The sequence below is a fragment of the Akebia trifoliata genome, chromosome 4 (genome assembly GCF_017979445.1).
Source record: "Akebia trifoliata isolate Shusen 1 chromosome 4, ASM1797944v1, whole genome shotgun sequence".
NCBI lineage: Eukaryota > Viridiplantae > Streptophyta > Magnoliopsida > Ranunculales > Lardizabalaceae > Akebia > Akebia trifoliata.
Genome location: NC_141378.1, coordinates 15,945,733 through 15,962,370, shown reverse-complemented (window position 1 = coordinate 15,962,370; position 16,638 = coordinate 15,945,733). Strand labels below are relative to the sequence as shown.

The 16,638-nt window shown below is 36.3% G+C and overlaps 1 protein-coding gene and 1 pseudogene across 1 annotated transcript; both read left to right on the top strand.

The window, feature by feature from the left end:
* The first annotated feature begins 476 nt into the window (after nt 1-476).
* On the top strand, nt 477-6,429 carry LOC147404136 (G-type lectin S-receptor-like serine/threonine-protein kinase LECRK1). The gene is made up of 2 exons (XM_086439973.1): nt 477-1,234; nt 4,624-6,429. The coding sequence occupies exons 1-2, from the start codon at nt 610-612 to the stop codon at nt 6,354-6,356; spliced, it is 2,358 nt and encodes a 785-aa protein (XP_086296099.1). The 5' UTR covers nt 477-609; the 3' UTR covers nt 6,357-6,429.
* Nucleotides 6,430-12,687: 6,258 nt separating this feature from the next.
* On the top strand, nt 12,688-14,299 carry LOC147404135 (G-type lectin S-receptor-like serine/threonine-protein kinase LECRK4; annotated as a pseudogene).
* The last annotated feature ends 2,339 nt before the right edge of the window (nt 14,300-16,638 follow it).

The following is a 16,638-nucleotide window of genomic DNA, read 5'->3' as shown; positions in this document are numbered from 1 at the left end:
GAGCTGAGGAATTATTTGGCCAACATTACAGTTCATGTGGGCCCCATGACCCTTAGTAAGATTTGAAATCTTACTATGATAGTAACGGTACCCTCACTCATATCAAATAAAGATGGAGGTCTGCTGTCTACTCCGGACGTTGATACTCCACCACAAGACTTGGAATTGCAAGTTTGCAACTTGCAAGACTTGGAAGTCATTATTTATTTTCCACCGTCGACCAAGTCAAGTCGATTTGATGAATCACGAATCAACTCGGGCATGTCAAAAAAACATATCGTAACTCAGATGAATTAAATAATTGCTTTAGAGAACTGCATAGAAACTGAATCGAGTTGACTCAACGAGTTTTAAAACTACGACTATGGGTATTTCTTGTTTAATTGTGGTCACAATAAATAAGCATCATTGAGTTTTCAACACGTAAAGCTTCTTGGACTGTGTTGCAGAAAGAAAACAGTCCTTTTGACTTACACAATAAAAAATGCTATAGATTGTGGTTCTGTTTTGTTCTCAACTATCTTCCAATCCAAATTCTCTTCAGGCAATTAAGTTAAGAGAAAAGAAGAAACTATAGAGAGTAAAAATTTTCTCTATATTTCTTATTCAATGGCTCCTATTATCTCTATAGTTCTTCTTCTCCTTTCCACATTTTCTATTGTAACAGCTCAACCAAGAAACTCCAACATAAGCTTAGGCTCTTCCCTCTCCCCCATCACCAGCCCCACCTCATGGTTTTCACCTTCTGGTCGATTCGCCTTCGGATTCTATCCGTTAGATCATCAAGGACTCTTCACCATAGCAATCTGGTTTCCCAAAATTCCCGAAAAGACTGTTATATGGACGGCAAACCGAGATGATGAGCCTCGAGTTCCTAGCAATGTTACATTGCAATTGAGTAGTAATGGTGGGCTCATTCTAAGATCATCAGAAGGGGTCGAAAAATCGATCACTGATACTCCTGAATTTGCTTTCTCAGCTTCCATGCTAGATTCTGGGAATTTTGTTATCTATAATTCGGATTCGAAGATCATATGGCAGAGTTTTGATCATCCAACCAACACGATCGTGCAAGGCCAGCGACTCGTGGCTGCAAGGGGAGAATTATTCTCTAACGCCTCACAAACTGATCCTCGAAGGGGAAGGTTTAAGCTCAATATGCAGGGTGATGGTAATCTAGTGCAGTACCCAGCAGAACCACCTCAGGCAACCCCAAATGCATATTGGAGTTCAGGTAATTAATTATTTGTGATCTTAAACACCCTAAGATTAGGATTTATCTTTGGAGAAACTAAAAAACAGATCATGTATGCAACTGCTGATGCATTAGTTGTTTATTCTATAGAAGATTTCCCTCTTTGTCGTCTGTATGGCTTTTGTTTTTGTGGTCAATCGACACCCCTATTCATTTGTATGATTTTTTTTTTATTTTTTATTTTTTGAAATTTACATAGTATAATTCAGTTAAATGTCCTGGAGAGGATACCCCTTTTGATAAATATTTCCAAAACGTGGCTGGGCCATTACAATTGACCATTTACATCAAGATTTACTGTAACTATTGTCATTTTACTTTCTAAGCCTTCTTTGTGAACCTCAAACAAAAGACCATATCTTTCTATTTTTCTACAAAACAATGAAAAAAACAGAACCATATTTAGGTTAAAAGTAAGGGTACAAAGGAAAATACAGCTAAATATGTACCATTTTGATATAAAAACATTCATTTGTATGAAGTTAAACATAAAAAATGGTACAAATTTAAATTTAGTTTACTTTCCTGCAGAGGATGCCTATTTTGGTAAGAATAAGTAAGAGAGCTGCTATTGACACTCTAACTTTTACTTATTACACCCCAATTAACATAAAAAAAAAAATGAATATGACTGATTGAGAATAAGTAAAAGTTGGGGTGTGAATAGAAGTTCTTTCCTTTTTTTTTCGATTTCTATTTTTCAGATTTAGTATTTTATGTAAGTATAATCCTAATTGTAAACAATTACTGAATTGAACAATTGTAATTATGTTTTGTGATGTTGAGATAATTTCTTGAACCAAACCTTTGTAATATTTGAATAGTGTGTTTTAATCTTTAATTGGGGTGTTATAAATAATTTAAAAAACTAAGGTGTAGTAAGTAAAAGTTGGGGGTGCCAATAGCAGCTCTCATAAATAAATAAAATAACAAAACGTCCGATGGCCTTATTAATTTAGTAAGATTTCAACTCTTACTAAGGGTTGTTGACCTTACCTCATGGCATAAAATAAAAACATGATCCCATGCCATAGGTTGTAGAGGACAAAATTCTATGAAATTTCAAAAACAAATTATATATTATATATATATATATATATATATATATATATATATATATATATATATATATATATATATGGGAAATGTTCAGCACCCTAAGCTTTACCACACACTTTAACAAACGTTTTTTGTCCTACATGGGTTAGAAGTTTTGGAATGGGCTGATTTTTGGTGAGGATGATCTCTATGATTAGAAGATCATCTTCCCCAAAAATCAGCCCATTCCGAAATGTTTAGCCCCATGTTTACAAGTTGAAAAATCGTGGACCGTCCATTTTTTGTAAACCATTTTTGATGGGGTTAGAAGTTTTGGAATGAGCTGATTTTTGGTGAGGATGATCTCCTCACCATAGAGATCATCCTCATAAAAAATCAGCCCATTCCAAAACTTCTAACCCATGTAGGACAAAACACGTTTGTTAAAGTGTGTGGTAAAGCTTAGGGTGCTGAACGAAACCCTATATATATATATATATATATATATATATATGGGAAATGTTCAGCACCCTAAGTTTTACCACACACTTTAACAAACGTTTTTTGTCCTACATGGGTTAGAAGTTTTGGAATGAGTTGATTTTTGGTGAGGATGATCTCTATGATTAGAAGATCATCCTCCCCAAAAATCAGCCCATTCCGAAATGTTTACACGTTGAAAAATCGTGGACAGTCCATTTTTTGTAAATCAATTTTGATGGGGTTAGAAGTTTTGGAATGAGCTGATTTTTGGTGAGGATGATCTCCTCACCATAGAGATCATCCTCACCAAAAATCAGCTCATTCCGAAACTTCTAACCCATGTAAGACAAAACGCGTTTGTTAAAGTGTGTGGTAAAACTAAGGGTGGCGAACGGGACCCTATATATATATATATATATATATATATATATATATGGTCTCGTTCAGCAACAAACATTTTGGCAAAACATTTTGAAAACATGGGTTAGAGGTTTTGGAATGGGCTGATTTTGGTGAGGATGATCTCTACGGTGAGGAGATCATCCTCACCAAAAATCAGCACATTCCAAAACTTCTAGCCCCAATTTACAAGTTGAAAAATTGTGGACCGTCCATTTTTTGTAAATCATTTTTGATGGGGTTAGAAGTTTTGGAATGGGCTGATTTTTGGTGATGATGATCTCCTCACCGTAGAGATCATCCTCACCAAAAATTAGTCCATTCCAAAACCTCTAACCCATGTTTTGAAAAATGTTTTGCCAAAATGTTTGTTGCTGAACATTTCCCATATATATATATATATAGGGAAATGTTCAGCACCCTAAGCTTTACCACACACTTTAACAAACGTTTTTTGTCCTACATGGGTTAGAAGTTTTGGAATGGACTGATTTTTGGTGAGGATGATCTCTATGATTAGAAGATCATCCTCCCCAAAAATCAGCCCATTTCGAAATGTTTAGCCCCATGTTTACAAGTTGAAAAATCGTGGACCGTCCATTTTTTGTAAACCATTTTTGAGGGGGTTAGAAGTTTGGAATGAGTTGATTTTTGGTGAGGATGATCTCCTCACCATAGAGATCATCCTCACCAAAAATCAGCCCATTCCAAAACTTCTAACCCATGTAGGACAAAACACGTTTGTTAAAGTGTGTGGTAAAGCTTAGCGTGCTGAACGGGACCATATATATATATATATTGGGACTTCTGTGGAAGTTTGGTAGCCATTCTTTTTCCAAACCTAGGAATGACACCCATTTTTATTTTTTTCTTTTAATTTTATCTTAAGCTTTTCCATGAAATCTAGAGGCAGTATTGGATTTGCCAATGTGATAATCCATTTGAGCAAATCGACCCTTAATAAAACTTAAAATCTTACTAAGTTGGTAAGGAAAGTATTTTCAATAAAATAAAGTAGAACTTAAAATCTTACTAAGTTGGTAAGGAAAGTATTTTCAATAAAATAAAGTAGGTTATATTACCATTTTCATAAATATTTCAAAAATGCAGTTGGGCTAATAAATCAATAAAATATAACTGGTTTTGTAAAACATTCTTTATCTTTTAATATCTTAATAGTAATTTTTTAAAATTATTTATAACTAGGAAAATGCTGGAATGAAACAGGGTATTTACTGCGATTCTCACAACTCTGATGTGGGGTGTGCACGTAACCATAGATGTGTTTCCTCGCGATACAACTAAAAATCATCTATGGTTATGTATGCATCTCCACGTCAGAATTGTGATAATCACAGTAAATCCTGTGTCACCCCAGCACGACTCAACTACTGTTAGGGCTCATGTAATTGCATCCAATAATCAAATAGAATTCTATTATTTTACAGGAACGTGGAATGCAGGAGATAATGTAACAGTAAATCTTGATGAAAATGGTCACTTGTACTTGCTCAATACCAATGGTTCAAATGTAGGGAATCTGAGTGATGGTGTGTTTCCTTCCAAGGATACAATGTTTTATCGCATGACGATCGACATAGATGGGATCTTAAGGTTATATTCACACAGTTTGGATCAGAATGGTAATTGGTCAATCAAATGGAATGTGCCGAACAATAAGTGCGATCCTAGAGGCCTTTGTGGCCTAAATGGGTATTGTACTCTAATGGATCAAGATCCGGTATGCTATTGTCTACCTGGTTTTGATTACATTGATGATGCTGAAAAGACTTTGGGTTGTAAGAGCAACACCAGTGCAGAAGGTTGCAACAGCAAGCATGAAAATATCAAATACACCATTAAAAGTTTAGCGCAGGTAAGCTGGGAAGATGATTCATACTCCGTCTTGTCATCCAAAACCGAAGAAGATTGCACGGAAGCCTGTATGAATGACTGTAACTGTGATGTTGCTATATACATAAACTCAGAATGCAAAAAACAAAGACTCCCATTGAGATATGGGAGAAGAAATATGGATGAATCAAGCAAAGTTCTTATCAAGCTGATGACAACAACCACAGTTGCGAAAGAAAGCAATAAAGAGAAAGAAAGCAATAAAGAGCGACGAATTAATATTCTAATTGTTAGTATTGTGGTTTTTACTTTTGCTTTAATAATCATAGGGACTACTGGTGTTCTTATTTGCAGACAACGTGTTTGGGCGTACAAAAGGATCACAGAAAAAACGAACATCGGATTAAGTGAAGGGATCTCTTTGCGATCATTTACTTATGATGAGATCGAGAAATCAACGGATGGTTTCAAGGAAGAGTTGGGTAGGGGATCTTTCGGAACAGTTTTTAAAGGGAGTTTATTCAACAATCAGACAGAAGAGGCCATTGCTGTCAAGAGACTAGATAGAGTGTCTGAAGAAGGAGAAAGTGAGTTTAAAACTGAGATGAGAGTGATTGGGAGAACCCATCACAAAAACCTAGTCCAATTGTTAGGTTACTGCCATGAAGGCCTTAATAGGCTTCTAGTATACCAGTACATGAGCAATGGGTCCCTCGCGAACTTGCTCTTCAGTCCCGAAAAGTGCCCAAATTGGGATGAAAGAGTGCGAATTGCTTTGAACATAGCTAGAGGCATCTTATACCTGCATGAAGAGTGCGAGACCCAGATCATCCATTGCGACATAAAGCCTCAGAACATACTCATGGATGAGTACTATTGCCCGAAAATAGCTGATTTTGGGTTGGCTAAGCTATTGAAGTCAGACCAAACGAGGACCTATACTAATATCAGAGGGACTAGAGGATATGTCGCACCTGAGTGGCATCGAAACATGCCCATAACTGTCAAGGTAGACGTGTACAGCTTCGGAATTGTGCTGTTGGAGATTTTATGTTGTCGAAAGAATTTAAATATGGAGCTGGTTGAGGACGAAGTTGTTCTCCTGGATTGGGTGTATGACTGTTTTGAGAACGGAGAGGTGGGTAAGTTGGTGGGAGATGAAGAGGTGGACAAGAATGTGTTGGAAAGAATGGTGAGGGTGGCTCTGTGGTGCATCCTAGACGAGCCTTCGCTTCGTCCTTCCATGAAGAAGGTAGTCCTAATGCTGGAAGGGACTATAGATATTCCAATTCCTCCTAGTCCTACTTCTTTTCTTAGTGCCATCTAAATGGAATCTTCCAACCAGCATATCAGTACTCTCACTACAGATTTCGCATTTAATCATAAAATAATTCAATTTCTATTTTTCATTGTGCTCCCAAAATTGACGTGTTTGATGAATAAGGTGAGAATGATCTTTGTTGGTTATGGCCCAAAGTTTTTCTCCTGTTCTTATTTGCTAGAGATCTCTAGGTTGTAACTTTCAAGAATATAGTAATTAGATTTGGATCTGGTTCTTTGATGTAGCCACACTGCCGAATCAGGTAAATAGTTGTGTTTTGTGTGTGATTCCCTTGCTGCTTCGTTTAATTTTTTTTAATTGATTCATGTTTTATCAAGATTATTTTAGAAGACCATCATGCACGATTGGATGATATTTCCCTTCCCCCCCCCCCCCCTCTTTTCCTTCTGTTAAATTTCATTGATTTTTATTTCCATTAGTTTTTTAAGGTAAGGCATAGACGAGAACGAAAAAAATGCATGATGGTCTTCTAAAATAATCTTAAAATGGTGGGTTAGAAAGAAAGAAGCTATGAGTTCTCTTAGTATTCTAGAGAGAGAAACTAGACTGAAGGCTGCTTGTGATGGCTTTTCCATCTTCTTCGTGATCTTACAATTGTCATGCCCTGTTTTCTCCTACTCCCTTTTCAGTTTTTGAAGATGACATTGCTTCTTGACTGGACCTTCTCTCATAGACTAATTGGAAAAGACGTGTAAGTATCATTTTCTTCACTTCCAACAAAAAAAAATAAAATAAAACATTAAATTTCTCCCCAAAACCATTTATCTTCACTACAATAAAATCCTGACTACGCCCTTGTTATGGGGTATCAATGGTAACCTGGAAAATGCACTCACAGGTGCTTAGTTACATTAATCAATTAATGTTTTATTTGTGTGTTATGATTTTCTTATCACTGGATTTGATTTAACTGTTGAGTTAAATCATAGCTAAATTGGATTGAGTCGATTAATGTTTTAAAGCATATAGCTATTGAATAATTGTATCTGAACTGCAGAGGTTTTTATTTATTTATTTTTTTTTCTCCAGAGGGTATTTTTGGAATTAAAATAATAGTCAAAGTCAGATGGCCACCATAAGAAGAAACTTGTTTGATAATATTTGGTGGGCACTGTGCTGTGACTTCATTTTTCGGGTGATTTAAATATGTCCCTCCGTATATTAGTAAATATTTTTTATAAATGAAAATTACCGAAATAACCTCATCCTCAATCTCATAGTAAAAATCCTTGAATTTTTCTCCAAACAAATCATCTTCTTCAACCTTATTGATTTTTATTATAACAAGTTTTATTTATTTCAGTATTTTTAATTAATTTATTTTTCTCCAAAGAAATGATTTAAAAAAAAAAAAAATACTTTCCTCAATCCTTGATTTATTTGTGGAAATCATCTAAGATTTCTTTGTTTACTTCCAATGTATTTAGAAGATGAAACAATGGGAAAAAATAAATAACTTATCAAATTGTATGGTGAAAAGTGGCCTTCTTGTTGCCAAAATCCAATTTTGAAGAAGTTTTTTCCAGGAAAAAAATAAAAAATGAAGGGTATTTGGTCAGTGGTTGAAGATAAGGTTATTTCAGTCATTTTCGAATATTTACTTACAGAAGACAGTGTTCGAACTTCAAGGGGTTTGTCATAAGATAGGAAATACAGGGAGTATCTCAAATATTAACCAAAACGTGGACTTTGCAAAGTCTTCTTTTGGGTAAAATAATTTTCCAAAGAACATATCAAATAACATCTTGATTTAGACATACCAATTACAAATGGATTTAAGATTTTTTTTTCTTCGTTTGGTGAGATATTTGGACTTTTAGCATAGTTTTGTAATTTGACTTGAACTGGATGGATATCAAACAAACAAGTCGAGACAATTCAATGACTCACGAAAATTTTGACTTGTCAAATAAACAAATAACCTATGGAATATGGTAAGAAAAAAATATATTTTTAGCAATATAAAATAAGGTGTGGGAGCACCCTTGGTAATTATTGGGGTGTCTTTAACCCTACCCTTACATTTTAAACATGCAAGCTTCCTGGAGGGTTGAACAATTCTTTTGACTTCTCTTCATAGAGATACAGACAGTCATATTCTCATCGACTGCTTAAAACGTCAAAAACACTGTAGATTGATTCTTGTTCTTCTGAACTCTCTTCTAAGCTCTCTCCTCTTAATTAAGAAGATATTTCTCATATCAAGAACCATCTTCCATGACTCCTATCTATATATTTCTTCTTCTCCTCTTTACATTTTTTACTGTAACAGGTCAAGAAAGATACTCCAACATAAGCTTAGGCTCTTCCCTCTCCCCACCAATCTTACCTCATGGCTTTCAACTTCAGGTTGATTTGCCTTCGGATTCTACCCGATAGGTCAAGGTAGCTTCATCATAGCAATCTGGTTTGCCCGAAGTCCCGAAAAGACTGTTATATGGATTGCGAACCGAGATGATCCTCAAGTTCCTAATAATGTTTCATTGCAATTGACTAATAATGGTGGGCTCATTCTAAGATCCTCACAAGACGGCGACATGCAAATCCATCACCGTTACTTCTGAATCTGTTTCCTCGGTTTTCATGCTAGATTCTGGGAATTTTGTTATCTATAATTCGGATTCGAAGATCATATGGTAGAGTTTTGATTATCCAACCAACACAATCGTACAAGGCCAGCATCTCGTGGCTGCAAGGGGAGAATTGTTCTCTAACGTCTCGCAAACCAACCCTCAAAAGGGAAGGTTTAAGCTCAATATGCAGAGAGATGGTAATCTAGTGCTGTACCCAGCAGAACCACCTCAGGCAGTCTCAACCTCATATTGGAGTTCAGGTAATATGATAGAATAATATGCACGTTGATATGTTAAGATTGGGTTTGCTTAGCAAATAAAAAATGAAGATTTGGGTTATCTTTGATATTTGATGGTCATTATATGAAATTATGGAAAAAGATTTTGTTGAGAAAAAGATATTTGCACATGAACATTATCATGTAAAAATTATTTTCTTGAGAAAATGATCTTCCCATCTTCTAGAAAGTATTTTTCAATCTGACCCTACTAGCTAGGACTTTGATCGTCCAGGTTGAGATCAAGAGCAACCTTTGTTGACAACTATTGTGCTATAGGGGTTATAGGTTTCGGAATGGATTGAATTTTTATGATGATTTTGGTTTGTCGAAAAAAATAAATATTCGACAATGAAAATTTTTAATGCCTTGGATGGTTGAATTTTATGTAATTTGATGGCTTTTGGCCATCGAATATGGCATTTTTCCATGTTGTGTAGCCATTGAAAAACACTTGTAAATTGAAAAGGATGGGAAATGATACTTTGGGTACTTTGAAATTTGTTTTAAAGTGATTCGCATTTATGATTATTTTTTAGAGTCATGTTGGAACGACCTTAAGATTGACCTCAATTCACACTTTACTGATGTGAAGGTGCATAAACATCATAAATGTTTTTCACTCATATCACGATGAAAGCCTTTATGATTACATAAACACCTCCACATCAACAAAGTGTGTATTAAGGTCAATCTGGAGGTCACTGCAACATTATTTCATTTTTATTTTAAGTCAAGTAACTGAATTACTGTTCAAAAACTAGGTGGTACTGTTTGGGAAGAGTTGTTCCAAACTGACTTCCTTCGCCATAGTGCTCAACATTGTGTTGACATGGCAATGTTCAAAGAATCATATATTATTTTCTCGAGATACAAATCAAGAAAGATTTATGCAGGAGAGAGTTTAGATTCACTCCATTTTTTTTTTTTTTTTTGATAAATAGCATTTCATTCATTAAGCAGAACCAAGTCAGTCAAGGTGACCAACCTAGCAAGTCCTTACAGCAAGAAATTACTCACGAGTAATACAACAAATCCCATCCCAATTGAAAATAAAATCCTCGAAAAAGACTCCCCTAAATTCTTTAAAGACTTTGGACCAACAGAAAATAAGTCCCATAATGGATAAAATCGTATTGCTACAATATTCCATTTTCCCTTCAAAGATGTGCTTGTTTCTCTCCAACCACACTCCTCAGCATATTGCGAACGGTGTAATACTCCACAATAGCCTCTTAGCCCCGCCAAACGAGTAGCCAATCGACAACCAACAAGTAAAAAGCTCCTTTATTGTTTGTGGTAAGCATGTTATAACTCCATATAATTTCAAAAAATGAGCCCAAATGCCATAAGCGAACTTACAATGTATAAGAAGGTGGTCCGATGATTCTCCATTATCCATGCATAGCATGCAACAACTCGCCCCGCACAAACCCCGTCGTATCAAGAAATCCACTGTTTGAAGCCTTCCTAAAGACGTCGTCCATGTGAAGAATGCAACTTTATTCGGAACTCTTGGCCCCCAAATCGAGACATGAGGACATGACCTATCTCCATTACTGCACAAGGAATGGTAAAATGAGTGCACCGAAAACCTCCCATCCTTACTCGCCATCCACACTCTCTCATCTTCCCTTCCTGGACGTAGTTAGATACGCGAAGCGCTATCAAGTAATCTGCCAACTTCTTGAAGTTCCAAGTTGTCAAGGCCTCTCCGAAAGCCAAAGTCCCATGCCCATTCTCCGCCTATGGAATGGCAGAAAGATGCGATTGGTTACCCTTTTTTGCGGATATGCAATATAGATTATGAAATTCCTCCATAAGTGGCCGCTCTCCGCACCAAGTATCTTCCTAAAAACCAACCCGGTTGCCTTGGCCCACTTTAAACTTGATTCTCGCCTTAAATATTGGAATGCTATTCATGATACCTTTCCACATCCCACATCTATGGGGCTGTTTCACCGGCCCGCTTTCCCATCCCATCCGATTGGAATCGTACTTGCTTTCTATAACCTATTTCCACAAACTATTCTCACCAGTCCCAAACTTCCAAAGCCACTTTCCCCTCAAAGCTAAGTTTATTGCCTCAAGTCTCCTAACTCCGAGGCCCTCATACTTCTTGTTTGAGCAGACTTGTTTCCAGCTCACTAGATGATGTTTCCTACTCCCATTTCTGCCATGCCAAAGAAAGTTACGGAATAACTTATCTAATCTTATCTCTACACTTCGAGGCATAGAAAGTAAAGATAGAAAGTATACTGGAATGCTAAATAATACACTTTTTATCACAGTCAATTTACCCCCTTGGAAAGATAGTTAGCTTTCCACACCGCTAGTTTCCTTCCTATTTTTTCTACTACCGGATCCCAAATCACCACCCTCCTATATGGGGCTCCTAGAGGCATCCCCAGATAAGAAGAAGGTAAACTATCCGCTTTCCACCCCATCGAGGTCGCTAAAAGAGTGATGCATCTAACCATGCCTACCAGAAATATCTTGCTTTTTCTCATGTTTACTGGGATGCCCGACACCGCTTCGAAGCAACAAAGCACACCACTTAATCTCCTCGTCTGATCTATAGAATCATTCAAAAATACTAGTGTATCATCTGCAAATTGTAAGTGTGTAACAGTAATATTACCTGCTCCTACTGGGAACCCCGAGAAGAAACCATTTACAACCCCTCTTTCCATCATCTTTCCGAGTGCTTCTGCCACAATAATAAACAAGAAAGGGGATAGAGGGTCCCTTTGTCTGAGGCCTCTAGTTCTCCTAAAGAAACCGTTGGGCGATCCATTTACCAAGATCGAGAATGAAGGAAGAAATGCATGTCATAACCCAAGAGATCCATCTGAAATGGAGTGAAGTTTGTAGGAACCATAGATGTTTTCATTGAGATACAAGTGAAAAAGCTTCTAGGGTACCACCTACACTACACTTCCACATCTGAAAAGTGTGATGTGAGGTACAATCTTGAGGTCACTCCAGCATGACTCAAAAAACAAATCAATTTATCTTTTTTACGGACTTAGTGAAAACCCCGATCTATATATTTAGGTTGAAAATAAGGGTATTACATACAGTTAAATTGGTACCCTTTTTTGGGAAAAAACTATTCATTTGTATGATCTTTGTTATTATTGAAAAACATACAAAATTCAGCATAGTGTCTTACAGAGCACCCCAATGCACCTTTCGATAAATATTTGAGCAAAATACAACTGTTTTGGTAACACATTCTTTATCTTTTTAAATCTTAGTAATAATTTTTTACATAAATACTATTAATTGAGTTTATGTAATTGCATCCAATAATCAAATAGAATTGTATTATTTTACAGGAACCGTGAATGCAGGAGATAATGTAACAGTAAATCTTGATAAAATGGTCATTTGTACTTGCTCAATGGCACTGGTTTCAATATAAGGAATCTGAGTGACGGTGTTTTTCCTTCCAATGAAACAATGTTTTATCGCCTGACAATTGACATAGATGGGATCTTTAGGTTATATTCGCATAATTTCAATCAGGATGATAATTGGTCAATCAAATGGAATTCGTCAAACAATAAGTGTGATCCTACAGGCCTTTGTGGCCTAAATGGGTACTGCACTCTAATGGATCAGGAATCTCAATGCCTTTGTCCACCTGGTTTTGATTACATTGATGAAGCTGAAAAGACTCTGGGCTGTAAGAGCAACACCAGTACAGAAGGTTGTAAAAGCAAGGATGGACATATCAAATACACCATTAATAGTTTAGTGCAGACAAGATGGGAAGACGATTCGTACTCTGTCTTATCAACCACGACTGAAGAAAATTGCAGGGAAGCCTGTATGAAGGACTGTAACTGTGAGGTTGCGATATATACGAACCCAGAGTGTAGAAAACAGAAACTCCCATTGAGATATGGGAAAAGAAATATGGGTGAATCAAGTAAAGTTCTTATCAAGTTGACGAGTATCGATGGCTTTATGAATGATGGTGATCTCTCCATAGGAAGCAAAGAAAACAAAAAAGAGTTGCGAATTGATATTCTAATTGTCAGTATTGTGGTTACTACTTTTGCTTTTACTATCATAGGGACTACTGGTGTTCTTATTTACAGACAACGTGTTTGGGTGTACAAAAGGATCTCAGATCAAGTGAACATCGGATTAAGTGAAGGGGTCTCTCTACGATCATTTACTTATGACGAGCTCGAGAAAGCAACGGATGGTTTCAAGGAAGAGTTGGGTAGGGGATCTTTTGGAACCATTTTCAAAGGGAATTTATCGAACAGTCAGTCAGAAGAGGCCATTGCTGTCAAGAGACTAGATAGAGTGTCAGATGAAGGAGAAAGGGAGTTTAAAACTGAGATGAGAGTGATCGGGAGAACTCATCACAGAAATCTAGTCCAATTGCTAGGTTACTGTCATGAAGGCCTTAATAGGCTTCTAGTATACAAGTACATGAGTAATGGGTCGCTGGCAAACTTCATCTTTAGTCGTATAAAAATGTCCGAATTGGGATGAAAGAGTGGGAATTTCTTTGAACATAGCTAGAGGCCTCTTATATCTACAAGAAGAGTGTGAGACCCAGATCATCCATTGCGACATAAAGCCTCAGAACATACTCATGGATGAGTACAACGGCGCGAAAATAGCTGATTTTGGGTTAGCTAAGCTATTGAAATCGGACCAATCAAGGACTTACACTTGTGCCAGAGGAACGAGAGGATATGTTGCTTCTGAGTGGCATCGAAACATGCCCATAACTGTTAAGGCAGATGAATACTGCTTTGGGATTGTGTTATTGGAGATCATATGTTGTCAAAAGAATTTGGACATGAAGCTGGTTGAGGAAGAAGTTGTTCTTGTGGATTGGGTGTATGTTTGTTTTGAGAGTGGCGGTAAGTTGGTGAGGGATGAAGAGGTGGACAAGAATAGGTTGGTAAGAATGGTGAGGGTGGCTCTGTGGTGCATCCAAGACGAGCCTTCGCTCCGTCCTTCCATGAAGAAGGTGGTCTTAATGTTGGAAGGTACTATAAACATTCCAATTCCTCCTGGTCCTACTTCTTTTCTGAGCACCATCTAAATGTATTCTTCCATCCACTGTATCATAACTCTCACTACATGTCGCTTCTAATCATAAAATAATTCAATTTGTATTTTTTATACGGTGCTCCCTAAATTGACACATTTGATAACTAAGGTGAGAATGATCTTTGCTGGTTATGATCCAAAGTTTTTCTCTTGTTCTTATTTGCTAGAGATCTCTAGGGTTGTAACTTTCAAAATAATTTTGCCAAACTCACCTTGTTAATTTCCATCCCTCAAGCTCTGAATGCCAAGACCTCCTGATTCCAAATGATTACAGACAACTTTCTATTAGACTAGATGACTAGACTTTTCCAAAACAGGACCATTCCAGAGAAATAGATTCAGCAAAGACTCAATTTTTTAGCACACTCACTGCAATAATGAACAAGCAGACCACTAGATATTAAAACTTGACAACTGATTTTATGAGTTGCAACTGAATTCTTATAAATATGATTTATTAAAGGTTGACACAGAGTGGGTTAGTCTAGAAGAAAACAAAGGAAAGCCCAAGTTCCTTACAACCAATCTACCTTTACAAAACCCAAGAATTGCAAGTGCATTTTCTTGGTCAGAACAAGATTGGTTAAAGAAAACTTGACTCTTTTTCTCATTAACAAAAAAGGTCTGAAATCTGAGAAAAATAATTCAACACACCCTGAATAGCTATTATGGAAGAACAAGAATTTTGTCAGAAAAGTAATATATCATCCACAAAAATTAGACACCAAATTTTTTTGGGGATTAGAATATATCCATTTTCTTGAAAAATAAATGAAAATGCTTCCATAGCCAAGGTGAATAAATATGGTGATAATGGGTCACCTTGTCTCAAGCCTCTTCCACTTGGAAAAAAAATCCACTGAAGAACCATTGGACTGAATCTTCCTCATGTATGTTTTCTTTTAAATCGGCATGTGAGATAAACTTGGACCAATCTAGCGCATAGTATATTGCCTCTCTTTCTCCTCAAAACGTCCTTTGCTTTGCTTTTTTCTGCTGCTTCTACATTGTGGCTGACCAAGTTTGTTGTAGGCTTGTCACTTTCAAGTGCACGGTTAACAGGTATCGTGACTGTTGAATTTTGGAAGTTAACCACCAGATCAGCCTTCTGCATTAAGAAAATTATCCTAAAAGAGCAAGAATTTGATTTTAAGAATAATGGCTTCTTTGTGTGTCAGTCACATTTAAACAAATAAGTTGATTCAAATCCATCTTTTCTTTAGTCGATTATTTAAATCTATAATTACTTTTTTTTTTTTTTTTTTTGCTTGGTGGGGTTAGTGGCTAGGAGTTAGCATATTAGTATAAGAAGGGGTTTGAACCTAAGACCTTGGAAACAACCTCCACAAGGTCTTACCACTTAGCTAAGTGGTCATTCTTAAATCCAAATTACTTCATGATCATTCATTAATTTTTTTCAACTTTTTGTTAGGGTCAATTCGATCATTTTGCCATTTTTTATTTAGCTCAGGTGCAAGTAGAACGTTCCCAAATAAGTACCACTCCATTATATTATTAATATATCACAATAGGAATATTTTGGTTTACTATTTTGTCTATCTTTCATTTAGGATAGTAGCGATAACTTCATTAATGATACTTGCTTCACCCACTGGGGGTTAGGGGTTAGTTGAGATGGGTGAGAAGGAACCAGGTCTTGATTTCAAGTCTTTATATGCCCCTCCACAACAATGTGACTACTAAAATGGTGTCACTTGACAGGGTGTTGAACGGGACGTGACATTTGGGGATTAGTTCTGATAGATAAGGTTGTCCTATGGGTTGGACAAAGCCCAATAGACCTTGTTCAACCCAATAGAAATAGAGATAACATCTTCCAAAAAAAAAAATGAACTTGCTTCAAGACCATTCATTATTTTTTGGAAAATTGCTTAAAGGATCCTTGTGGAGGGACTTTTTCTAAATAGCTCCTAAGTTTTAAACTCTAGCTTACTGGAACATGTAGTAACCTTTTCGTTTCAAAATGGTCTTTAGAATTCATCTCACCAGTATAAGGTATATGAAATATCTAAACTACCATTTCTCATGGTCTTCACATAGCTAGGTTTTCCAACGACGATTGTGATTATTTTCAAAGAAATTTGATCATGAATGACGAATGGAGAATGATATTTTCTTAATTTTGAACATCTAGATAATTTTTTCTTTTTATTTCGATGATTTATAAAAAGATAATTAAAGAACAAAGTTGAGATTTGATTTTTTTTTTTTATGATTACATCATAACTTTTGATTTGCAGCCATAATTGATGCATTTTTGGGTATTTCAATGAGATTAACCAAATACCGAAATTGGAAAAAAAAAAAAAA

Bases quoted from the DNA above. Each gene is read 5' to 3' on its own strand.
- LOC147404136 (XM_086439973.1), top strand. From the start codon at position 610: ATGGCTCCTATTATCTCTATAGTTCTTCTTCTCCTTTCCACATTTTCT. The intron at 1,235-4,623 runs GTAATTAATTAT...ATTATTTTACAG, and splicing joins AAATGCATATTGGAGTTCAG to GAACGTGGAATGCAGGAGAT.